Source organism: Ictidomys tridecemlineatus, chromosome 1, assembly GCF_052094955.1.
Source record: "Ictidomys tridecemlineatus isolate mIctTri1 chromosome 1, mIctTri1.hap1, whole genome shotgun sequence".
Lineage (NCBI taxonomy): Eukaryota > Metazoa > Chordata > Mammalia > Rodentia > Sciuridae > Ictidomys > Ictidomys tridecemlineatus.
Genome location: NC_135477.1, coordinates 178,614,045 through 178,640,635, shown reverse-complemented (window position 1 = coordinate 178,640,635; position 26,591 = coordinate 178,614,045). Strand labels below are relative to the sequence as shown.

At 51.2% G+C, this 26,591-nt stretch overlaps 1 protein-coding gene across 4 annotated transcripts in view; it reads left to right on the top strand.

Moving 5' to 3' along the window:
* Slit3 (slit guidance ligand 3) overlaps positions 1 to 26,591 on the top strand; it is a 583,956-nt gene that overhangs the window by 517,171 nt on the left and 40,194 nt on the right. For all 4 annotated transcript variants that reach the window (XM_078052276.1, XM_078052277.1, XM_078052275.1 and 1 more), the window contains exons 26-32: positions 802 to 926; positions 8,115 to 8,212; positions 11,452 to 11,591; positions 14,268 to 14,361; positions 17,575 to 17,712; positions 19,023 to 19,263; positions 20,720 to 20,850. In XM_078052276.1, the coding sequence (XP_077908402.1) occupies positions 802 to 926; positions 8,115 to 8,212; positions 11,452 to 11,591; positions 14,268 to 14,361; positions 17,575 to 17,712; positions 19,023 to 19,263; positions 20,720 to 20,850 (967 nt within the window). The remainder of the gene's footprint in view (positions 1 to 801; positions 927 to 8,114; positions 8,213 to 11,451; positions 11,592 to 14,267; positions 14,362 to 17,574; positions 17,713 to 19,022; positions 19,264 to 20,719; positions 20,851 to 26,591) is intronic.

The following is a 26,591-nucleotide window of genomic DNA, read 5'->3' as shown; positions in this document are numbered from 1 at the left end:
CCTTCTGTTTATCCACCAGGAAGGGCCACTTCCTGGAGCTAGTCTCCACCCATGTCCAGGTTGAGGACTGTCAGCTCCACGATCATTTAAAGTCCTGTCATTAAGTAAGTCCTGTGTATCCAGGGCTCATGCTCAAAGCTGGCTGTAGCAGCAGGACACTGTTCCCTTTGCAAAGCTCTGCATGAGGACCATGCCCTCTTCCAGCCCCTACCACTAAAGAAAGCAGGGATAGTTGGAACTGCCCCTACGCTAAAGAAAGCAGGGATAGTTGGAACTGCCATGGATGCAATTGTCCCCAAGCACAGTGCCAACACATTGCTGTGCCCGTGGGGCCATCTGTTTCTAACCTGTAAGGTTTTGCAGGGAGGACTTCCTATGTATGCCTTTGGCATATGCATCCCTCCGGAGCCTGGCACAGACTTTCCATGGGAAGGGTGTTTGAGGGTGAAGAAGTGAGAGCCCAAATTTAGTCTGGGTCCAGGGCTCCCTGGAATATGAAGATACACAGGGGGTTTCTAATTACAGTGCCTTGTTTGCAGATTAGCACCCAAATTGGATCAGGCTAATTACAGTAATTGATTTGACTGCAGAAATGCTTCTGTCTGATGTCCCGCTGTGATTTTTCTCACTGGACAATGGTTAAATTAATGTGACTCTAGTCAGGATGGTAGGATGGTTGTGCTGGCTGGAGAGAACCAGCTGCCCCAGGCATGGAGATGGGGAGGAACCAGAACTGAGGGAAAGGGAGGTGTGGCAGTGAGCCAGCTCAGAGCTGTCACCATCGCTGGTTTTGCTACCCAGGTCCAGTGGATATCAACATTGCGGCCAAGTGCAATGCCTGCCTCTCCAGCCCATGCAAGAACAATGGCACATGCAGTCAGGACCCTGTGGAGCAGTACCGCTGCACCTGCCCCTACAGCTACAAGGTACGACAGGTGCCCCACCCCACCCCAGTCGCCACCATTCACACCCCAGGCTCCTCCTCTGTCTTGGACCCAGGATGGTGCACCATGCTGGCTGACCCTATCCAAAGTGTCATTTCCTAGAACTTTCCTATTCTCAGAACTGGCAAAGGCTGCCAGGTCTTGTCACACTGTGCCAAATAGGACCCCTTATAGTCTTGAGACAGATGCTCTGAGATATGGGGGAAATGTTACATTTGTATTTTCTTTGTGAAACATGGGGAAATGACATCTCAGGAGAGTTCAAGTGCTTCCAAGTAAAGGCACACCTTGAACCCACTGACTCCCTTTCCAAGGGATTTCCAGAACCTTCTTTCTCCATCAACACCCCCCCCAGTCCTGCCCTAAAAGTGTTGATTTCAGATTGATGAGGATACAGAGATAGGGGTTAAAAGGCCTGGGGGCTGCCAAGCCCACCCACATTGCTGGCAGACTCGGGGAGCCTACAGAAGTGAGACCCAGTTCTCCCTTTTGTCCTCCCCAGAAATCCAGGCCAATTCCAAGATAGTCCTTTCCTCCCTCTTCTCACAACACTGCCCAGGAGATGTCACCCTGCTCCCTACTGACATCCAGAGAAGACAGACTGTGTGTCAAGCTCTCTGCATGGCATCTTGCTCATCTCTTCTTTTTAAACACTCCCAGTGAACCTATGAAAAAATCATTAATTCCCATTTTTCTGATGTGGAAACCAGGCCTACAACTGTTGACAGGGTTTGACTCAATTTCCCAAAGCTTAGAAGTGATGGGATTAAGACCCAGGTCTACAGGATTCCAGAGTCAAAGTGTCAGGGGCTCGGCAGAGCTGTGGCTCCATCCTCCCCTGCAGAACTTCCCAGATTTCAGCCTTCAGGGCACTAATCTGAATGCTCTGGACACACCACGAGTCCAAGACAGCCCCACAATCCATCCAGTGCTCACCCCTGGTATAGGCTGAGTGACAGGTGGCTGCCAGAGCCACATCTCCATCCCCAGAGGGATTGTGCGTGTATAGTGACAAGCTGAAGAGCAGACTCCAGGTGGGGAACGGGAAACTGGAAGATTTCTCAATGGTAGCTGTGCTTCTAGCAGACAGTGTCAGAGTGCCACCTATGGGCCTGGGACAAGACAGGTCAAGGATTCTCTTTGAAGCCCTAGGTCCCCAAGGCCTCAAACTCACCAGAGTCCCAGACCTGTGCATTCTACACCCACACACAGTTACTAGCAGGGGAAAAACAGAGATTGAGACGGGGCATGCTCGGGAGCCATGCTTCCCCTGAACCTCCCTGTGTGGGTTTAGTGGACAAAACTCAAGCTGTGTATTCTCACTGAGAAGCATGTGTGGGTCCCAGTTTTTGTCATTTACTAGCTGTGCGGCAATGGCCAATGACTTAGCCTCAGCTCTCCCATCTGTACACCAAGCCCCCCACCCCCACCTGCCCCGCCACCATGCGGGAATAAAGTGTACAATAATGTACTCGGTGCACCCATGACAGGATCTGGCCTTCAATCTGCACTGATTTTTACTTCTTCCCTTGCATGCAGCTCCCTTATACCAGCTGGGAGAGGGGCCATCAGAATAGGTGGTTCCATGCTGGTTCAACAGATTATCAATCTGTGACACTGAATAGTCAATGACTTTTGATGGTTCTCCTGGAAATGAGACGTGTATTTATGATCTTCTAGTTCCATGCATGTCTAGTTCTCTTTGTTTCGTTTGTTTGGTGCTGGGGATGGAATCCAGGGGCTCAGACATGCTAAGGAAGCACTCTAGCACTGAGCTACATGCCCAGTCCTTGTGTGGTTCTCTAATTATTAACTAAAGACCAAGCCCTCAACTAGGCCTTAAGCATTTATTCCCTCCTCTAATTTTTATAATCACCTTCAGAGTTGGAGGTCATCATCCCAATTTTAAAGATTAGGTGAACACACATGCTAATCTGGCTTCCTTCTCTTTGAACTTGGCCTGAATCTGAAAGTCCGACTACACTTTTCCTCTGACCATAGTCTGACCATTCACATCAGAGGAAAGAGTTCATCTACAGGGCCACAACAGGATAATGCCAGTTTTGTTTTTGTTTTTTAACTTTATTCACAAGACTCTGGACATCTTATAGATTTCAAAAGAATTTGAACAGAGATTTTGACTTTTAGGAACCTTTGAGCTCAGGCAGTTCGGGGTTACATAATGGGGATGATTATGATGATGTGAGTAATGGTGATGATAATGATGAAGGTGATGATGGTGATGGTGTATAACGATGGTGCTGATGTTGACGATGATGATAGTGATGATCGTGATGGCATTGGTAATGGTGATAGTGATGATCATGATGGCAATGATAATAGTGATGTTGGTGCTGGTAAGGATGGTAATGATTATAGCAATGATAAATGGTGATGGTGATAATGATGGTGATGATGAAGATTATCGTGGTGATGGTGATGATTATAGTGATGGTGATGGTTATGGTAATGGTGATGGTGATGATAATGGTGATGGTGACAATAACGATGGGGATAATAATCATGATGGTTATGGTTTTGGTTATGAAGGTGATGATAAAGGTAATGATTATAGTGATGGTGGGGGTAATAATGATGATCGTGAGGATGTGATGGTGATGGCAGTGGTGATAATAATGGTGATAGTGATGGTGATGATGATGATAGTGATGGCAATGGTGATGGTGATGATGATGGTGGTGGTGGTATCAGTGGAGGTGGTGGTAGTGATGATGCTGATGCTGATCATATGGTGATGGTGAGGATGATAGTCATGACTGTGGCAATGTACATTGGCATGACAAAAATGATGACCATCACAACAACATAGTCAGTGTTAGAGCCATCCCTGTTGAGTACCTACTGTGTACTGACAGCACACTAAACTAGCTAACACCACCTTGCATACCTTTCATGAAAGCCTTGGGACACAGTTCCTGATAAATGACCCTTACTTTACAGTTGAAGAAACAGAACATAGCAGTGAGGGAGTGGGATTGAGGCTCAGAGCCAAGTAACTCCAGAACCCATGCTCTTGGCTACCCCATGCACTGCCCATCAGTAAGTTCAGCAATTGCAACACTGAGGGTGACAGTCCCTGGCCATTGAGAACCTGTCTGAATCTTTAGGGTAGAGAAAAACAGAACACAGAATACAGTGGTAGAAAGAACCCCATGTGGAAGGAACCCCGAGAGCCTGTGTCCCCTCTGGCTGCAGGGCCTTGGGCACTCCTGCTCGTCTCCTTGCCTCAGTTTCCTCCAATGTAACGTGGAGCAGTTTGAGCCAAAGGGGCCATTTCATGGTGCATCTGACACCCTGACTGAGTTCATTTCACCTGCTCTCCTTCTTGATTGGTTGAAGCCCACTCAAGGGAAACAAATGAAAGAGTAGTTTTGGACATGTCACTAAGCTGACCACGGATCCTTGTCACCCACAAAATCAAGCTCAAGGCCAAGACATTTACTCAGATATCTCAGTTTCTCATTTGACCAGCTGCATGACTTTGGGAAGTCCCAATGTTCCAAAAGCACAGCAAGCCTGGTGCAGGAGCACACACCTATAATCCAGTAGTTCAGGAGGCTGAGGAAGGAGGATCGAAAGTTTGAGGCCAGCCTCAGCAACTTAGTGAGAACCTGTCTCAAAATTTAAAAATAAAAAGAGTTGAGGGCATAGTTCAGTGGTAGAGCACCCATGGGTTCAATCTCCAGTGCCATAAAAAAAAAAAGAGGCCTAGCAGGCACTGTTTATCATCTGATCTGCTGGCAGCTCTGTTAACCTAGGAGAACACCAGGCCTTTGTGAAGCAGTCGCAGGATGTCACCTCCTACACTGCTCTTAATCGGCCTGTGAAATAAGTTTTGTTGTCCTCTTTTGATACGTGAAGAAACTAAGGTTTGTAAAAACCTAAGAACTTATCCAGGCCCCCACACCTGGGAAGTATGTGAGCTAAAATCAGAACTAGCTACCTCTTGCAGGAAGGTCTACACCCCTACTCATCACTAGACACTGATTCTCACCAGGCCTCACTTTCCTACTGGTAAAGTGGAATACTCATGCTCACCAGCTGTCGTCAAGATGGAAAAGCATCACGTTTGCACTTGCCTACCTCAGTGAGAGCATTCAGTAGACATTTCCCACCAGGTGGCTATCTTGCTACTCTTCTAGGATTTGGGACATAAAATGTATTTCTCAGCCATTCAGCTTTCTACACACGTTCAGTGCCTCAGAGCAGTACTTCTCAAACTTCAGTATTGTCAAGAGTCACCCGGAGATTTTGTTAAAATGCAGGCTTTGGTTCATGAGACATAAAGTCGGGCCTCAGACTGCATTTTTAACAAGCTCCGTGGAATGCCAACACTGCCAGTCCAAGGACCACACTTTGAGTAGCAAGGCTTTGGAACAGCCCTCCCAGCCCCATCTCAGAAAGAGCTTTCCAGTAAGGATAGACGTTTCCAGTCTGTTTAAAAGGAAGCCAGTATCCTCAGTCATGTCCTTTACACACACACACACACACACACACACACACACACACACACACACACAGTGAGGAGTAGAAAGTGAGGAAGGACCAAGGAGCATCACATATCTGGAGGATCTGAACAAAATGCAGCTGAAAAGAATTGAAGACTAATTAGCCAGGCCTTGGCAATGGTGATTATTTCTCTAGGCACTGAATTCCCACCTCCAGGCTCAATTACTGTGTCATCGGGTACCAGGATCTGCCTCCTAGATTCCCATGCTCAGCATAGAAGACTGGAGGAGACAGATATCCCAACCTCAATCCCCATCCCCACCCTAAAGGGAATATTCCACCTGGAGTAGATGCTACTTGCAAGGTTGGACCAGGCAGGGGCTTAGGAGGCTCTGCCCAAAGCTTCTCAAGGTTCTCCTGCCCTGCAAGTCCATCTACCCTACTGCCAACCCTACACATACCCCCAAGCTATTTAACACCAATCAGGGACCCTAAAAGGTATTTTAATCACCCACATGCCACCCTGCCTCAGACCCCAGTCTTTGTCATCTCCGCTGTTACTATGAGCTGCCATTACATGCTTACAGCTATGTGATTTCTAAACAAGTTACTCCCCTGGGGTAGGTAGAGGCTGAGTGTCCCTTATCTGAAATGCTTGGGACCAAAGATTTCAGATTTGTTCCGATTTTGGAATATTTACATATACATACTGAGCTACCTTAGGGATGGGACCTAAGTCTACAGTGCAGTTCATCTCTGTTTCGTATTCACCTCATACACACAGCCTGTAACTTTATTTGGCATTTTTCTGCACCTGCATTTTGACCGTGACCCATCACCGAGATCAGGTGTGGACATTTTCACTTATGACATCATGCCAGTCCCTAAAGGTTCAGATTTGGGAGCATTCTGGATTTTGGATGTTTTAATTTAGGATACTTAACTATTATTCTCATTTCACAGAAAATGGAAAGAGGCTCAGGGAGAACTATCATTTCCTCCAGGCAAAACATCAGCCAACCTAGATTCATGCTCTGATCCACTGCATTCCAGAACCTGGGTTTTAAGAGGGTCAAGATCAGTGGTCTAGCACAGAGGCCCAGCACTGGCTTTGGGCTCAGCTGCCGCTTCTATTTCCAACTGTGCAGTCTTGAACCTATTACCTCACTTCCCAAGTCTGTCTTCCCTGTCTGTAAAAATGTGTGTAATAACACTGATATTGATCTGGGAGGGTTCTTGTGAACATGAATATAAAACGCTTAGCATAAGACCTGGAACAAAAGTGTGCTCCATAATGTGAGGGAAGATTATCGTCACAGTTTCTATTCCCACTCTGACTGAGGGCCCTGTGTCACTGTAGCTTAGGATGAACCCAGATGACACCCCAAACTGCATTGGCCTTCCCCTCTAAGACTGACGGCCCTCTAACTGTGGTGGGGGCATGAAATGGTTTAAGAACCAGCCAGCCATGGCCAGCTGCTGGAGTGGCAGCAGCCCCGAGAGAGCAGGAGGCTGCCCTGGGCGGGCTCAGTGGGCAGTGACCACACACCAGGAAGTCCCAGTCCCATTCCATGACAGGCACTGGCAGCAACAGAAAGGAAAGAGGGTTTTCTCTGGCAGATGGCGAGCAGGTGGAACGGCAGTGGGAGGGCTCCCTAGGTCACCCCCACCTGGCATCCACCCAGGCCACTGAACTGTGACCCAGAAATAGATGCAACAGACCCCTCCCCAGGCTACCGGGTCCTGTACAGGGCTGCTGCCAATACTTGGGTGTAACCCTGGCCCATTAGTCCCAGGGGAGAAGCAGGGGCCAGAGGTCTGAGAAGAGCTGGGCTGCATCCTGGGACACTGGGTCTAATTCTGATCTCTGTCCTGGGGCTGCCCTTCTGAGTGCCCTTGTCCTCACTGCTCCTTCTGCCTGGCATGATCTTCCTCACCTGCCACCTGGTTGGCTCCTTGTCAGCACGAGCATCCCCTTAAGAGAAGCTGAGCCTGGAAGGGGGAGGAGCCTTGGAGGGGAGGAGCCTGGGAGGGGAGGTGCCTGGGAGGGGAGGTGCCTGGGAGGGGGAGGAGCCTAGCCCAGAGGAACTCCCCTCACTCCAAACTACGCAGTGGTTTCAGCCTAGCCTGACGTTGGGCTTACCTGCTGAACTTCAGAACAAACATCCAGATCAATCAAGGATGAATCTCCGGGGAGTTGGCATTTTACAGGACACACAGTTGATTAGCCACAGGTCAGCCTTAGTCCATCCGACTGGAGTTGTGGATTAGACCTACCGTGTGCAGCACTTCCTTACACCAAAGCTCTGGCTTCCTTCTCCTAACAGCCCTATCAGAGCTTAGGAGGCTTTTGCAAGGTCAAGGGCAGCCAGCAGGAAGAGGTGGAGCTGGGATGTGAATCGGGTTTGGTCATGTCCAGAGTCCACATTCAGTCCTGCTGTTGAGGACCCGAGGCTGTGGATTCCAGAAGTCATGACGCTGGAGCCTGGACTCCTGGGTTCTCCAGGTTTCTTCCTTGTCACTGCAGTGTGACAGAGGTGAAGGGGCGCTTTGGCTTACTCTGAGTCACATGGCAGGCCTGTCCAGGGCCTCCTCTCCAGCATCTCCTCAGCTTCCTCCAGGGAGACTGGGAACTCTCAGTCTGTGTCACAGCAGCCATCCAAGCCCCCCTCCCTGGGCATTTCTCTGTCTTCTCCTTAGGGCAAGGACTGCACCGTGCCCATCAACACCTGCATCCAGAACCCCTGCCAGAACGGAGGCACCTGCCACCTGAGCGAGAGCCACAAGGATGGGTTCAGGTACAGCTCACCACAGGCTTCCCTGCCCTCGGGCTCCATGGGCAGAGTCCTCTCTGAGAATGACGTTAAGACCCTGCCCACGTCATAGGGAAGCACGATTATCCCTACTGCACAGACAAGAACCCGAAGCATCAAAGGGATTAGCCTTTGCCTGAGTTAAGTAGTCAGCACTGGTACTTGGATTTGAACCTCGGTGCCAGCCTCAGCTATCCAAGCTAGGAGTCTGCAAGGGAGCTGCAGTTGCCAACTGAAGTCAGGGAAGGAGCAGATGCAGCCTAGCAGCCCCACCACTCTCTCCTGGAACGTGAATAATGCTAAGAGTTGGTGGCAATGACCTGCTCCCTGTGAGCCAGCCTGACTAGTCATGCACTGTCCCATTAGCATCTTCTCACGACCCCATCCAGGAGGTAGTACTAGCTCTGTTGAACAGATGAAGAAACTGAGACTCAGAGATTGTCACGTATCCTGACAGTGGTTCCTGGAGCTGGTCTCTTAAGGTCTCAGAAAGAAAAGGGCATGGACACCATGTAAACTTTTCTTTACCCTGTGCTGAGCATGAGATTGGGCCTCTGCCCAGACGTCAGGCCCCTTCATGCCTCCTGCCTTCCCCATAGCTTTCAGGTGCCCAGGCTCCCCAGCCAGTGGCCCTGGCAGGAGCAGACCATTGGAAGTGGCTTCTGTGGCACAGTGAGCCGGGCATCAGCTGCTGGCATAAAGGCTTCTGGTGCCAAGCTCTGACGGACATCTTAGAGCTTGGGTTGACATTAATTTCTGAAAGCCCTCTGATCAGGGGTTGCTGTGTGGTCTGTGGAAGATATCAAGCTCTGGGCTCCTGGCTCTCCTCCCCGGGTCACCCTGCCCACCCACCTGTCCTCCCGCCAAGCCAGCCCCATCCAACCCTGCCTGACTCTTGACAAGTGAGACTCTGGCCCGAGTTCCTGTTCCTGCCTGGAATAGGCCAAACCACTCACTTCCTCCCGCTCACTTGGAGCAGGATGAGGAGAAACTGCATGGGAATCTCCCAGAGGTGGCCACACGTGTCCGCCAGGAAGTTCACCTCCAGGCCCAGATGAGGCTCTGCCCCAGCCAGAAGGAGAGAACTGGGGCTCAGGAAGGGAGGGTCATCCCGTAGGCAATTCTGTGTCCCCTGGTCTCTCCTGGCCATCTTCCATCTTTGAGGAATTTCGAGTGAATAGCAAATGTTCCTGAAACTTAATTTGAAAGAAAAAGGACCCAGATCAACAGGAGGAGGGCAGTGAGGCAAATGCTTGGACCAGGAAGCCCCAAATCCAGGTTTCTGCAAGGACAGGCGCTTTCCAAACCCAACAGGGGAGCGTCCCTCCTTGCCTCTTTCTGGCTTCTGCTGGCGAGCCTGGCATTCCTCAGCACTCAGCCCGTCACTCCAGGCTCTGCCTTCACTGTCACCAGGCCCTCTCCTCTTGTCTGTCTTCACACGTCTGTCTTCTCACGGGGACACCACAATGGGTGTCTAATACGCCCTGCAACAACACTAGTTTCTAGTAAAGTCACGTTCGAGGTCCGGGGCTACGACTTCCGTCTGTCTTTCCTGGAGAACACAGTCCAACCCACAGCACCTCTTGGGAGTCAGAATTCTGGAAGCATCACACCTGCTTCAGACAAAGGCTTCTCTATTCTTGCTGCACTGTGGGCTCACAAAGGGAGCAAGGGCCACACCAGGGAGATGCCACCTGGCCTCAAAGTCCCCGAGACTGACTAATGCTCTTGCAGCTTCTTGTCAACTCCTTCAAGTTTCCCAGTGAGGACGGGGAGACTCGGCCCCTCCCCATCTCTGTCCCACAGTCTGGACTCCCTTGGCCAGCCACCATCTATCTCATTGCCCACTGTGGGGCCACCCTAATATTCTGGGGCAAACCCAAGAAGTTGATCTTCAAGGAAACCTACACTAATGCCTTGGTTTAAGACCTTGAATTCCTACCCACTCTGTAATATTTTTTTGAATGCCCAGGGTTTCTGACATTTAAAAAAAAAAAAAAAAGTCATTTTTCTCCACTATCTCAAGAGCTCAGTCCTCGGCCTTGTGTAGGAAATGTGATATGGTTTTCAGATTGTAGAGGGAGAGAGGTGAGGCAGGATTGATTCTAGGACCACAGAATTCATTCCTTAATAGTTTAGTTTAATTTTCAGTGACATCCCAAGTCAGAGCAGTCCCTGAAACAGAGGCCTGGACTTACAGGGTCTGAAGCTGGAGCCGTGCTCATGGACAGGGCCAATCCCTGGTTATCAACTTGGCCCTGGGAAGAGGCAGGTTCCAGGAAGCATTTATTTAATCAGAGGCTCACTTCCCACCCACCCCCAGGCACCTCCCAGCCCCTTTCCCCTTCACTTCTGCCAGGCTTTATCTGTTCTTTTACATGCCCGATCCTGGGGTATAACCAAGGTCAGGCAGAGGACAAGGGGTTGAAGATTTTCTCTAAAAGATTTAATGCACCAGAGAAGAAGGAAACATGTCCTGTTGATCTATTGTGTTCAAGCCGCGCTCACCAGGAGGCCTCAGTCTTGGCAGGAAAGGGGTCCTCCCCCTCGCCCCAGAAGCTGGAGGGGCTCAGAAGTGGTAGGAATACACGGCACAGAGAGAGGAAAGGTTGAGGGGGTGTGGTGGTTTTTTTCTAGAACTTATGTCAAGCCATGTGCTTAGAGTTTTCCTGTGCACTGTGTTCCCTTCCAAGTGTTTCGCTTGTATTATCTCATTTAATTCCTCGAGCACCCAAGGGCAGACAACTAGAAAGTAGCAGACAGAAATCATTCCCAGGAACCCTGGGTGCAGAGCCCCGTGACCCCAGCTAGGAGGCCCAGCTGCCCCCTCATCATAGAATGAGTCATCTCTGGAGGGGGTGGGGCATCTGAGCCGAAGAGGACAGGACAGGTGTTTTAGAGGGCAGCTGCAGAAATTTAAGCTACGCCCGGGAAACCACTTCCAGCTAGCGACAGTGGGGTGGCAGTGCTAGTAGGACCTGCCCCTAAAGCAAGGCAGCCAACAGGTGTCAGGGAGCCAGAAGATGGCCTGGAGACAGGGAGCTAGTCAGAACCATCCTGTGGGTTCCCGGGGTCTTCCTGCTCTGGCCCGAGACCTCCTGTGTCCCGGGTGCTGCTTTGGCCCTCGGTCCTGAGACCCAACTAACTGTAGTTCTGCCTCCCTCTCCCCTCCCCTGCCCCCCCTCCCTGCCCCTCATCCCTCGCCCTCTTCTCACATCCCAAAGCTGCTCCTGCCCTCTGGGCTTCGAGGGGCAGCGCTGTGAGATCAACCCCGACGACTGTGAGGACAACGACTGCGAGAACAACGCCACCTGCGTGGACGGGGTCAACAACTACGCGTGCGTGTGCCCCCCCAACTTCACAGGTGAGGGCTCAGGACGCTCCAGCACGCTCATGTTGGAGGCATGGTGTGGACAGTGTCTCTAGAAGAGTCCCCTTCCCTTAGTGACATTCTTAAAGGAGAAAGGACCCCACCTCCTTTCTCCCAGAGACCAAGATTCCAAGACTGTGACATTCCACGAGGGGCCTCCCCAGCGCCCTGGCGTGTCTGGCTCCTCCACCCCACCCACCCACCCCTACAGGCCTTCCCACTAGGAAGCGGGTCCCCAGGGCTCTTCCAGCCCTCATCCATTGAGCTGATGGCTGTGCCCTCCTTTGGGAAGCCTGGTGGCCAGCGTGTGTGAGGCCAGCAGAGGCCCTTGAGCTGCTCTCAGCTTTGCTCAGGTGCCGTCAGCTGTCTCTGGAAATCTAGGTTCTTCCAGACACTCTGCCAAGAGCTAAGGAGACATACAGGTTCAACAGAATGAGAACACAGCTGTGTAAGCCCAGAGGTCCCAGGACCAGGGGGAACCATCCTGCTGGAGAGTGCAGGAAGGCCCCGCGGGAGGGATCATTGCTCGGGGTTGTCTTTCTACCCCCACAGCCCCCAACCCCAACACCTTTGTTTAACCATCAAATAGATTATTAGATTTTAAATCAAAATGATACTAATTGGTACAAACACAACTGACTTTGTTACCAAAGCAACCTGAAGTGGCCTATCCCAGAAAAAGAGCCAACTCGGGGAGCCCTGCACAGAGTTATACCCTTTTCTTAGCTCCTGATACAAATGAACACACTAGAAGTTCTGAAAACTCCTACTTTAAAGAAAGCTGACTATGTTTAGCCCGGCAGTTCCACACTCCTTTGAGCTTCCCTCTTATCCCACCTGGAAACCTGCTGCAACCTGGGTATCGTGTTCTAAGTTACAAGTTCCGGACCTGCTGGCCTAAGGCCTGGAGGAAATGGGAGTGAAGTGGCTCGGGACTCCCCGCCCCCCCAGCCCGCTGGAACCTGGCTCATCTGTCCAGAATGAAGCGTGCGGGGGTGTGGTGCCCAGTGGAGCAGCCCTGGGGACTGCAGAGGGGGACGTGGAGCAGCGCCCGTTCCCTGCAGAGCCTCCAGTCCACTAGCCAGGACGCCCCAGCACAGCTTGAGCTGCTGGACTGCCCTGAGAAAGCCACCTGCCTCCTGGGCCCAGACAAGCCCTTGGGTTGAGAGAACCAGCAGGGGCGTCTCCCCTGTTCCCTGCTTCGTCCATCTCCTGAGGGCAGAGTCGTAACCAAGAGCTGCACTAGCAGCAGGTGACTCTTCTCAGGCACCCTTCACTACACGCAGAGCAGTGAATTAGGCAATAGAGACACCGAGAAGGCCAAGGTATGCCCTCAGCCCACAGGGGCTTCCTGAGACGAGAAGCAGCACTGGAGAGAGTTGGGTAGCTGGTCCAGAAGAAGCTGCTCATCAAAATCCCAGCAGCTCAGGAGAGGGCAACGGTTCTCAAAATCAAAATCAGTTCTATGACAGAGGAGGGCCTCAACTGGAATCCTCACCAGGCAGACAGGCAGTGGCAGGGGCTCAGAGGAGACCTGTCTTCAGTGGAACCCCGCCCCTGTCTCAAGGACCAGGCTGTTCCATATTTGTTGCACTCTGTTCCTGAGAGGAGTGCACTGTGGCTCCTCTGTCCCCCAAAACATCCAAGGCTGCTTCTCTGAGACTTTTTGGAGGAGGAGGAGGAGGAAGAGGAGGAGGAGGAGGAGGAGGCAGTGGCCTGTAAGGAACACTGTGGCCTTGAGAAGCTCCCTCTCTGGAAGGTGGAGATAGGCATATCCCCACCCCAGAAGAGAACAGCTCTGGGGTGTCTCACTCACCCTCAGGGCCTTCTGCCCAGGCAGCCTGCTCTAGCTGCAGCTCCCCACCCTCAGCTCTGAGGAGAATGTCTGCCATTAGAAGTCTCCCTCCCTTAGATCACTCTCTACCTGGCTTGATTGGGTGGACTTTGAGAAAACCCAGAAGTCAGACCCTAGAACCCCACCTTGTTTGGGAGATGCCTCCTGCCGTACCCACCCCACCTACCTTCCTGAAAAACTTTGAAGAGGTTGCACTTATCTGAGCCCCTGTGTGAGGGCACCCCGGTATTTATGACCCACCAGGCAACACCATAGACATCAAAGTTAGTTATCCAGAGACCAGAAATTCAAATTCCTCTCATATTTGCTTCCCTTGAAAAACCCAAGAGGCTTCTTGATCTGGAGCAGGTGAACCATGCAGTTAAGCCTTCTTAGCCATTCCAAGGAGCTCCCTCTCACCCCCTGCTTCCAGAGTTTAACTCTGTGGCAGCCTCAAGACTCTGGATGGTGAGGTTCTGTCTGTCTGTAGATCTCCCACCACTAGACCCTGGAAGAGGACAGAAGTAGGTCACTGTCTGCCCCAGCAGCTGGCATGGTGCCTCCCACACAGGAGGACTTAATGAAAAGGTGTGAAATTAAAAAAGCAATTGGACAGCAGAGCCCAAGCGGGGGTCCAGGCTGCCACTCCAGACGCAGCTGCCCTGGATGATGGAGTAGAATCCCCAAGCAGGGGTGCTATGGCAGTGCCCATGGGAAGGAAACTCTAAGACAAGAAAAACAATACACCAAGAGAAGAGTGTGAGGGCCTTGCTCTGTGACTTGACAGATGTAGGACGGAGGGTCCTGATACCTGAGTTCTTGTCCCTCTCCACCAGGTGAGCTGTGTGACGAGGTGATTGATCATTGTGTGCCTGAGATGAACCTCTGTCAGCATGAGGCCAAGTGCATCTCCCTGGACAAAGGATTCAGGTAGGACTTGCAGTCCAGCCCGCCACTGAGCACTCAGCTTCCAGCTGACTGGGTTGGAGGCTGAGTCACTGTGTGTGCTGGGTGAGGAGGCTTCTCTCCCCAGCCCACTCTCCTCTGGATCTGGCTCAGCCATGGTCCAAGTCTCTCAGGCTTCCCTTTTCCCTATGTGAGTGTCTCTGTCTTGTATGTCTGTCTCTCATCTCTGCCAATAGAGAAGGAGAGAGAGATGTTCTCTTTCCTTTCCTTCCTCCTTTTCCTCTCTTTCGTTGCCTCTTCTTCCCTCTCCTCACCTCCCCTCCCTCCGTCTCTCTCTCTCTCTCTCTCTCTCTCTCTCTCTCTCTCTCTCTCTCTCTCTCTCTCTCTCCACATCTCTTCTTTCCAGAGCTAAAAATGTTGCTCAGAGGAAACAAAGTGTGAAGGGTGTTGGGTGGTCTTCCCAGGGCACAGCTTTCCGGGCCATCTTACCTGGGGCTACAGAAGGTTTGCCAGCTTGCACACTTAGGAGGAAGGGAGTTGGGGGACAGGAGCCCCAGCTGGATTCAGCAGCCACAGCCATTGGTGGAGCCGTCTCCACAGTGAGCAGCAGAGCCAATAGGTGTAAGAGAAGCACATGAGCAATTCTGAGGTGGAGGGAGAGGCTTCCTCAGGAGAGGGCCACCCAGTTCACAAGCCTGAGAAACCAATGGCACTCCTGGGAATTCCTCCTAAGGCTCTCTTCCCACCTTCTCCCCTCGCCCTCCATCATGAAAACTGGTGCCAGTGTTTCTTCTGGAGAGGATGCTTAGACCCTCAAGACCTGGAAGTCTCTGACATTGATAGGATGGTGGAATCCTGCAGCCAAGAATGCTCGCCCTGTCCCCGAAACTCCTTTCCACACACAGTTGCTTCCTCTCCTCCCCAGCAGGCTCTGTCTAGGAGCAGAGGGAGCCTCTAACACCCAGGATCATGGTGCAGGGGAGCAGGCAGAGACCAGGGCAGCTGGGAATCCCAGGATGTGCCCTCAGCTGACACCAGAAATATTTCTACTGAGCTCCCTTAGGATGAGGGACCTGCCTCTGGAACTCAGTGCTGCACTGCCCCGTCTCTTAGGAATGCTAGGGAGTTAGGGGTTCTCATGAGCCTCTGGACTTGTTCCTTGAAATCTCACTCTGTATTGTAACCAAGACCCCTTGAGTTCTAGGACAATGGAGAAGTGAAAGAAACCAGTCAGGCTTTCACAGTCTAGGATATTTTATTTAACTGCAATGTCTCCTTGGAGACACTATCTTGAAAAGGTCTACTGAGCAGCTCAATAATGTTAGCTTTTTATTCAAATGCATTTAAATCAATAATCCTTTCTCCAGTGCAACATTGTATCATCTTATCCCCCTCCCCTCCCATCAGCAAGCAACTCATATCCCATGGCAGCCTAGAAGAGTGTTAGCAAGAAAAATGCGGTCAGTGCGGCCTTTGCCTAAGTGGGAAGATATATATCCTTGGAGATCTCCTGGTATGCTCTTCTAATGAGGTCTCAGCAGAGGGCAGATAGGACCTGCCCATAAACACTGAAAATAATCATAAACACAAAGATCACAGTGATCGGCACACACTGAGAACTTGCTCTGAGCCAGGCAGGGAGCATTCTCATGGAACACCCAACAATCTCAGAATGCACAACTACTTCCCACAGTCCACGAGGCACAGCGGGGTAAAGCAAATCTCCTGGAGACAGGCCTAGAAAGGCGTGGACTCAGGCCCCCCCATGCCTGGCCAGTTTCTCAGTTAAATCCAGACTCCAGATGTCCTGCAAACAAGAGTGTCACTGTTTTCTCCCCCTGGTCCACAATGAATGGATCCAACAGATACTAAAATTGCATTAACCTTTCACTTTAACTTGAAGAAAGATACAGGCAAGACATTTGGAAGCAATAGGAAATGTAGGGTGTCACCAGCCTCTTTCTTCTCTGGATGAAGTAGTGTTGTCTAGATCCTGGCTGCAGGGAATGAAGTCCCCCAACCAGCAGCAGCAACCACACATGGAAGCTTGCTGGGACCGCTGATCCCCTGGCCCTGCTCAGACTCCCTGAATCAGAAGCTACACTTTAGCAAGATCCCTAATTGTTTTATAGGCTTGATAAAATTTGAGATGTGGCCAGGTATAGTGTCACCTGTAATCTCAGCAACTCAGGAGGTTAAGGCAGGAGGATGACAAATTTGAGGCCAGCCAGTCAACTTAATGAGATCCTGTGTCAAAAAAAAATTTAAAGTGCTGGAAGTGTAGCCCAGTAGTAGAGCACCCCTGGATTCAGTCCTCAGTACCAAAAAATAAATTAATAGGTTTGACAGTGCTAGTGTGGAGAGGGCTAGAGAATATATAAAATAAAAAAAGAAGAATGTAAACACATTGGCCTCCAAACCTCACTGCTTAGTTTGGAAGTGTGAATAACTTCCCTAATTGCTGATAAAGACCTTATCCATAGCCCTGAACTCCATACTTAAAAGGCTGGATTTGATCCTGTGAAGTGTTGGGCAGTTGTTACAGCTCTGGGCAAGGTCAGAGGGCTTGAGCTACTCTCCAGGTCTCTTTTGAATTCGGGAGAATTCAAAGACACAATCTTTCCAGGGCCAGGTTTCCCATGGTAGCAGAGGTGTGGACCACAGTATGCTGAGCCCTCCCCCGACAAAGCATTTCATTTATTATTTATCATCAACTGTATTTAAAGATGAAGAAACCAAAACACAGGTCATGAATGGTCAATGCACTTAGAACCGCGTCTGACACATAGTGTAAACTGTCGCTCCATGCAGGACACAGGAGTGACTTCAGCTCTCTGAGCTCTGTCTTCTTCCTGATGATAGACCCTCCTTTTCAGGGTCCTGGGAGGACTCAATGTGACACTCTGGCATGTGCTTAGCACAGTGCCTGACACAGTCCTGAAGGTCAATTCTAGGGAGAAGGTGGCAGAACCACGCCAAAAGCTGTGTGGTCCCACCCGTGGCCCTCAGTCTGGCTCCTAGAAACATTCCCCCCCCCACCCCCCACATGAAGCAGACAGGCCTCAATGGTGTGGATCGGAGGCTGTGACCACGAGTGGTACCCGAGTGAAGCCAGGCCAGGCAGAACCTTAAGAACTTGAGTGGACAAGGGGAGGGAGGCCCTGGGGTGGGGGGGACAGGAGCCAGGCCGGGAAACTGCGCAGGCCTAAGAGTAGCTTCACACTGCCTGTGTTCCAGGTGCGAATGCGTCCCTGGCTACAGCGGGAAGCTCTGTGAGACAGACAATGACGACTGCACGGCTCACAAGTGTCGCCATGGAGCCCAGTGTGTGGACGCAGTCAATGGCTACACGTGCATCTGCCCCCAGGGCTTCAGGTATGGCAGAGAGCCTCCTCAGGACGGTGACAGTCCCTAAAGCTACCAAAAGGAACTTCTTAGAGTGGACTTAGGTCCCAGCCCATGTGTCAGGCTTGCATGTGATGCCGTTTAAGGGAGGACGCCACCATCTTGGAGCCCAGATTGCAGGGTGGTGGAGCCACCTGCCCACGTGGCTGGGGTCTGACTTGTAGGTTGGAGAACACAAACATAGTGGTGTCCCAGTGGCAGAAAAGGGGAGGTCAGTGGGAGGGCTTGGAACAGTCTGTGGAATCAATGAAGCCAGAGGAAAGGGGAGGCCTGGGCCAGCGGCTGAATGTCTGTGGGGGATGTGGAAGGAGAAGCCTGGGCTCCCGGTCCAGCTCCTATACTGACTAGCAGAGCCGGGAGGAAAGGGTCAATGGGGGTCAGACTGGACACCAGTGCCATGCCTACCAGTGCTCACCAGATGGCATAAACCTAAAATGTGCAAATAAGCTTTGCACATAGACTCTAAGGTCCTGAGCCTAGAAGGAGCCACAGAGTTCTCAAGGCCAGAGTTTCTAAAAGCTGGACTGAGACCCTCTGCATCCGAGGCTCGTGAAAATATTGATTCCTGTGCCCCACGTCAGAGCTACTGAATTAAAATTTAGAAAAATTAAAATAGAAAAAAAAGGGGGCTAGAAAGTCTGTACTTTTTTTAAAAAATCATGATAAAATATACATAACAAAATTTACCACCTTACATATTTTTAAGGATAGAGCTCAGAGGCATTAAGCACATTCACCTTGTGGTGTGGCCATCACCAACATCCATCTCGAGAACTTTTGCCTCTTGCAAAACTGTTTCATTAAACAACAGCCCTGCATTCCTCCCTGTTCACTCCAGGGAGCCCACGTGATTAGAACCTGTTACCCTTCGTGTCTGGCTTATTTCGCTCAACGTCCTGTTCCCAGGCCCACCTGCTGTAGCACCTGTCAGGACTCCCTTCCCCCATAAGGGCCAGCAGCATCTCACTGGGCGACATGCATTTGTTTATCCCTTCACCATCCATGAACAGGAACAATTGACAATTCACCCCACACATTCTGATGACACTGACATTTCGGGACCTGTCTGACTCAGTTACTTTAAAAATGGGAAAACTTGGACTTAAAGAAAAAAAAAAAAAAAGGACTCGCCCCAGGTAGTGGCAGGGCTGGAACTAGACCCTGGAACTGTCTCCCCCCATCTCACGGGCTCTCTGCCAGAGGCTCCTTGTCAGTAACTGAGTGTCTCTTCTCCCCCCTCTGCCCCGTGCTCCCCCCATGCTTCCCTCCCCTCCCACCAGTGGACTCTTCTGCGAGCACCCCCCGCCCATGGTTCTGCTGCAGACCAGCCCCTGTGACCAGTACGAGTGCCAGAACGGGGCTCAGTGCATCGTGGTGCAGCAGGAGCCCACCTGCCGCTGTCCCCCGGGCTTTGCTGGCCCCAGATGCGAGAAGCTCATCACTGTGAACTTCGTGGGCAAGGACTCCTACGTGGAACTGGCCTCCGCCAAGGTCCGGCCCCAGGCCAACATCTCTCTGCAGGTGCGCCTGGCCCCGTTCTGCCCTTGGAAGGACCCAGTTTGCCCCCAGTCCCTGAATTGACAACAGCATCCTTCTCTACAAGGGAGACAATGGTGCCCTGGTGCTGCAGCTGTACCAGAGAACCACCAGGATGCCTCATGTCTTAGCAGTTCTGCTCCTTCCCCAAAAAAATCATCCAGGACAGCATCCAGCTTTGGGGAAGCAGGACTCGCTCTGTCTAGATAGATTTCTAGATGCCTCCTGACCAGCTCTCACTGCAAATGGCAGTTCAACTATTATATACAGATACTGCTGAGAAGCGGGGATTCAATCATAGATAAAACAGTAAAAGCACCTTGACCATCCAGGAGGGCAAGGAGAGAGACAGCGGCACACAGGTCACTGTGGGAATGTGCTGAAGGGGCAGCAATCCCATTCTGCAGGGAGAATCAGGGAAGGCTTCTCAGAGGCGGTGATGCCCAGGCTGAGAGGTGAAGGATGAGTAGGAGTTTTCTGATGAAATGTAGAAGAGTGGAGGCCAAGGGAACAGGGTGAACGCAGACTGGAGAGGACCAGCAGATTGCTCAGCAAGTGCAGAGGCCCAGAGGACAAACACACAACACGTTCAGGGAGTGGAAACCCATTCAGGGTGAACAATTTCTTTTCCCAGTAGCTTCGTTCAGGTTCCATGCTTTGGACCTGAGCCCATGTATTCTGGACTATATTTCTGGTTAAGCTAAATGCTGTTCTGGAGGTGGGTGTGGGCAGGAAAGGTGGAGGATACGCAAAGAACAGGCCCCACCTGCAGGCTCCTCATGGAGGAGGAGACCCAGAGACGTACCAGGATGGTGCTGACCAGGTAGTGGCCCCTGCCCCTGGGTTTGGGTGCTGCTGGGCACTCACTGGGGTCGGTTCTCTTTCTGGTTATGGCCGATTAGCCCAGGTTAAAGTTGTAGTTTATGGGGGAATACTGCTCAACAAACATCTAGAGGTGCTGGGGTTGCATTGACACAGTGTTCAGACTTCTCACCTGGCGGAGCTTGCAGCCTGTGGGCAGGCCCCTCAGCTGAGGCTTGGCCTGGCCCAAACAGGAAGGAAGCTCTACCTGTCATTGTCCCTGGACCCCCAGCTCCACCCAGAGACCTGACTGCTGGGTCCAACCCCAGACCTCCAGGGTCCTGTCAGACTTCCCTGCTTCACATCCCATTCACAGCTACACAGGTGCGGGCCATGAGTGCAGGGCGGGCACAGGAGCGCCCCCTGGTGCTCAGCCTTGGCAGTATTTCAGAATCCCCTGGAGGAGTTTTAACCTACCTGCCACATGAGATTCATGTGAGCTCACTCCGAGTGAAGCCCAGAAGCTGGTGTATCTTAAAGTACCCCCAGAAGCAGCCATCTGGAAGAGGGTGCTGGGGAGAGGGGTGGGAGAGGTTGATCTCAGGTAAGCCCTAACCCACGTGCCCGGCCCTCCCTCCAGGTGGCCACTGACAAGGACAATGGCATCCTTCTCTACAAGGGAGACAATGATCCCCTGGCGCTGGAGCTGTACCAGGGCCATGTGAGGCTGGTCTATGACAGCCTGAGCTCCCCTCCAACCACGGTGTACAGGTGAGGACCACGCCCCCAGCCACCATTCACCTCCACACCAGAGCAGCCAGGGTGAAGCTGATACCCCACCACGCATGTGTGCGCGCACACACACACTTCCTGCACAGAGTGGCAGGTGGGAGGGAGAAGGGCAGCACTGAAGGCAGAGGCAGGCCAGGAAGGCAGGCTGGAGCGGGAAGATGACACCTCATTACCATAAGATAAATGGCCAGCTGGCTACTGTGCATGGAGCCAGGTTCTCCAATGGGAATGAGACTGCTTAATGAGACGCCCTTTTCAAAATGTCATTCTAATCTTTTATTAGTTTAAGAAAGAAAACGGGGCAATTAGCATGCAATACAAGGGAAAGACATTCAAGAGCACTGGGAAACAGGGCCACTGCTTCAGTGACTTTCAAATTGCCCTGAAGGACAACTTCAGAACACAGTCACCTTGTGCTAGTCAGCTTTCCACTACTGTAACAAAATGCCTGAGGAAATCAACTTATAAAAAGGAAAAGTGTATTTTGGCTGACAGTTGTAGAGGTTTCAGTACATGGTTGCTTGGCCACGTCACTTTGGGCCTGTGCATTGGCAGCACACCATCACAGGGAGTATGTAAAGCAAGCAGCTGGTGTCTTGGTAGTGGGGGAGCAGAGGGAGAATGAGAGGAAGGGGCTGGTGTGCCAATATCCCCTTCAAGGGCACACCTTCCCCCGGTGATGGGAAAATCTGAAATTCTCCAAAATCTGAAATTTCCTTAGTGCCAACATAACACTCAAAAAATTTTCAGAGCATTTTGGATAAGTGATGTTCAACAGGTAAAGTCTGTGCAAAAATTCTCAAATTTAAAAGAACTACTAAACCTGAAACCAGTACTAAAGAGATAAAATATAAAATAATAATTTTAGTTACAAATGCCTTTATAATAATTCTTAAAAGTAACTACTAGAATTTTTAGATGTCTTTGTTACCCCCAAATTGTGAAAACCACTAGTGGGAGCTGAGACTGTGGTTCAGTGGTAGAGCGCTTGCCTAGCATATGTGAGGCACTGGGTTCAATTCTCAGCACCATGTATAAGTTAATGAATAAAATAAATGTCTACACAGCTAAAAAAATATTTTAAAAAAACCCCACTAGTGGACCAGAAGCAGAACTTGGGGAAATCCCACAACAAAGTAGAGCCATGCTCTTCGCCATGGAGACAGGAGCGTGTTCCATTGGGGTTGGTGAAGAGAAGAAATAGTTGGACTTCCTCTTCCCCCCAACTAAACCTTTTCTTCAGTTGAAACTTGATATTGAACTCAAGAGTATTAAATGCATAGAGGCCAAAGTGCCGTGGGGGCCGGGCATGGAGCCACGTTCTCACCCTAACCATTCAGGCCCCAGATTCTCCTCCAACAAACCCAGTGTGAAAACCTCTGGTTACAACCTGTGGTCTGGCTGGGAATGTGGCTTGGTGGCAGGGTGTTTGCCTAACAGGCACAGGACCCTGGGGGGCATCCCCAACACCAAAAACAGTAATGGGGGAAAAAAAAAAAAAAAGTGGTTCTGAGTGTGGCCCCGAGGCAGCAGCTGGTGCCTGGGAGTAGTAGAAATGCAGAATCTGCCCCAGCACTTCTGAATCCAACACCTGGGCCCATGTGAGGGTGGGGCTTGTCCCCAACAGATCTGTGTTTTAAGAACCCTTCCAAGTGATTCCGATGCGTAGGTCTGAGGACCACCAGTTCACACGTGGGAAGTCACTGGAGAAGCAGCCAGTTGAGTTGAGTTGCATCTTTTTCTTTCTTTTTTTTTTTTTTTTTTTGGTATGGGGAAGGAACTCTGGGGCCCTCGACCACTGAGCCACATCCCCAGCCCTATTTTGTGTTTTATTTAGAGACAGGGTCTCACTGAGTTGCTTAGTGCCTCACTTTTTGCTGAGGCTGGCTTTGAACTGGCAATCCTCCTGCCACTGGGATTACAGGTGTGCGTCATGGCGCCCAGCTTAAGCTGCATCTTGATGAAGGCGAGGAACTAGTATGAGCAGAGAAGAGGTGGCACGCCAGGCTGGGAGGAGCAGAGAAGAGGTGGCACGCCAGGCTGGGACAGCAGCAAAGACAAGAGGCAGGACAGGGGCATCAGCCAGATGGGAAGACTAGCCTGGAGGGCCGGAAGCACCAGAAACATCCCGGGTGGGGAGGACTGGGTCAGTGGATATGGAGAAGCAACTCGTCCTGTGGCCTTAGTGCTCCCTGGAGACGAGACCTCCTGACATCTCTTCCTGGAACCAGTGGCCCTGCTCCAAATGGGAGGACAGAAAGCCAGGGGAGCAGGGCCACCAACAACCCACACGTGCCTGGCAAAAAGCCTCTGGTGCCACACAGACCTGGGTGTAGGCAAGTGACCTGCCTCATGCCCCAGCTCCCCCACTGTGCGCTATGGACACCTCAGGAGGCCCTCCTAGGCACTGCTGAAGGTTGGGACGGTGCTTGGCCTCCTGAGCTGGACACAGACCTGTTGAGGAGGCGGGGCCAGCTTCCAGTGCAGCCAGGCCCCTGCAGAGCCTGGGCCTCCTGAGGGGAGCCCCCTCCCCAGCTGACCTTGGCCGTGGTGCTGTGGCTTAGTCACCTACAAACACAGGAGGTGCTGGCAGCATGCTGAGAGCGCTCCTGTCTGAGACGTGGCACAGAGGCATGCCAGGCTTCTCCATGGGAAGATCCAGTGATGCGCATCCAGGAAACCCCGGCCTGGAGCCCCACGCCAGCTGGGGGACGATCTTCACGGCCCTTCAGCTCTCGGTTGTAAGGAGCCCCGGGCTCCAGAAATCCCACATTGAAGTAGTTTTGCTTCCAAATCCTTTTCTCTGAGGCAGCCCTGTTTTTGTTTTTGTCCCAGGCCAGATTAAGTATCCCTTCTCCAAATGGTTGGAGCCAGAAATGTGTTAGATTTCAGACAGTTTTCAGATTGTGAAATATTGGCTTATACATAAGGAGCTATCTCGGGCATGGGTCTCAAGTCTAAATCCAAAATGTATACACCTTACTCAGCCCAAAGGTAATTCGTTGTTGTTGTTTGTTTGTTTTGGTTTTTGGTACTGGGAGTTGAACCCTGGGATGCTTAACCACTGAGCCCCATCCCAACACTTTTTATTTTTTATTTTGAGACAGGGTCTCACTAAGTGACTTAGGGCCTCACTAACCAAAGGTAATTTTTATTGTTCCTGTATTTTGACTGTGATGCATCACATGAGATCAGGTTTGGAAATTGCTGCTTTTGACATCAGTGAGTGCTCACAAATTTTCAGATTTTGAAGTATTTTTGAGTTCTGTATTTTTTGATTAGGGAAGTTCAACCTATAGTATTCTCTTCCACTCTTCCATTGACTCAAAAAACACAACCAAGCACCTCGTTTGGGCCAGACGCAGGCCCAGAGTAGGAGACATGGAATCAGGCACACACAGGCTCAAGAGGAAGACACAACTCAGCACATTACACCCCCATGTTTCCAATCTGTGAATATTTCAATGAAATCAACAAAGGTATATTAAAGTATGTTGGAAATAATAATAACCTAGAGCTTATTGGTATAATAGCATTAATAATATTAGTGATAGCAATAATTTTAATGAATATTATCACAAATCATTTACCAATTACTTTTCTTAAAATATTAGAACTCTACAAACACAAATATGTGTTTCAAAGTTACCCTAAGGTGTTTGTTGCTCAATGTAAATTGTTCAGGTGTTCCAGAAATGGGACTTTATGGGTTAAAGAAGCAGCAGTTATCTGGGGAGAAGCAAACAGATGTCCTTGGAGACACCGCAGCACGCGGTGGGGACACTTCTGAAGAAGGAGCAGATACTTTTCTGGGACGGGGAAGGGTCCCTGGAGAGGAGGCAGTGTTCCAGAGGCTTCTCCACACTGAGGAGCATCTCCACAGACCAGGAAAAGCCCTGGGAGGGGTCACCATCAGAGGATGAAGGGCACAGGCTGACGTGACAGCTGGGAGGAGCTCAGGAGGTCATGCCAGCCAATAGAACCGGATCTCCTCAGAGTGACTACAGTGACCTCTTGGCACCAGCCTGCCACCTCAGCCTTGGGGCGTGAGCCAGGGAGCCATGCCAGGGCTCACCCATGGAGTTGGCAGCTGCAGACTCCTACAGCCAGAGACGCCCATGAGCCAGGCCAGGGCAAGGGTGAGCAGCCAGCAGATTTACAGAGCTGGAGCAGCTGGCTTCCAGGGGCTCCCTCCTGCCGGTGCCTGCTTTGTTGGCCTGCCCAACTGTGGTCACGGGAGGTGGTGAAGGCACAAGACGCAAAGACACAGAAAAGCCCACCTGAGCCACTCCCTGCCCCAGAAGGGGACAGACTTCGCTGATGCTCAGAGCCAGATTTGTCAGAGGCAAGCTCACCCGTCTGCGAGGCCAGGGGCCCAGCAAGGAGCAGACGTGGGACTGTAGATGGGAGTGCACTAAGGAGCAGTGGAGACTGCGGCAGCCTGGAGGAGGCAGCCTCATGTGAGGGCAGATGACCTCAGCTTCAGCAGATGCGACCACGAAGGATTCTGAGCACCAGGAGGGGCTGGAAATTTGAGGTTTGGGTAAATATCCCAGTTTTTAAATGTTCGACTCTTTAAAAAAACAGTATATGCAAGCAAGCTCTGCCTGGTGTGGCACATGCTCCTAGAGCCGTAATTACCACCATTCCATTTACTCTCAAGGCCTTCGTGGTCCTCTGCACAGGCCCCAGGCAAACCATCACTCCTCTTCAGGGGGATGAGAAGCCTACTACTCAGAGGAGGCCAGTAAGTGGCAGAGTTGGGGTCAAACCCAGGATAGGTGTCCACCCAAGCCTGCTCTCCCTCCGTGCTGGGCCCAGAGCCAGAAGAAAGCATGACCTGTCCCTAGGGTACAGCAGTGGGGCTGGCTGCAGTGGGACCTAAGTCTCAGGCTGCTGCCTAACTAAAGCCCAGGGACTCTGTTCCTGCGGAGCTCTGTCGCCACCTACTGGTCACACTCAGCATACAGGTAAGGGCCTCCAGCACCTGGAGGATTGACCACCCTCATAATCCCCTTCCTGGCACAGTGGCCTCAGGTCCCTTGGCTGGGAACATGGATTTAAGTCCTGCCTCTGCTGTTTCCACTGTAATATGGAGCATCTTAATCTCTGGGCCTGGCGTCTCCCTTTTCCAAATAGAGAAAAAAGTGCGGCCCCACCTTGGGGTTGAGAGTGCTCAGGGAGAGAAGGCTAGTCCTGTGCTTTGCATAGCTGCCCTGCTCCTGGCTCTACCACCCCTCGCCCCACCAAGCCCTCAACACGTGCCCACCCACCATTGTTGTTAAGGCAGAAGAGGACCCCACAGGCCACTCTGGCCTATGGGCGTGCTCACCCCAGCCCCTGCAGGAGCCTTCCAGCCAGCTCTGCCATCTGGCACTTGATGCCAGTTCTGTCTGACTCAGTGGATGATGAGGAAGACTCCCAGGGCCCTGTCTTCTCCTGACATCCCTACATATGTCTCTAGGGGACCGATTACCAGGGCTTGGAACACAGTGTGGCCATTTCTTTTAAACTAAACACTAGGTTTTTGTTGTGTCTTTTCAATTTTTTTCTCTTCTTTGAAAGCAGAAAAGCCTTCTTCCCATTTATATTTTATCTTTAAGGCCAAGAATTCTGTATTTTTTTAAAAGACAGAAATGAAACCAACTGATTTGGAAGAGATGGTAAAGAATCAGAACTTCCAGCACAGTACATCCCAGGCCTATGGAACCCACAGCTTG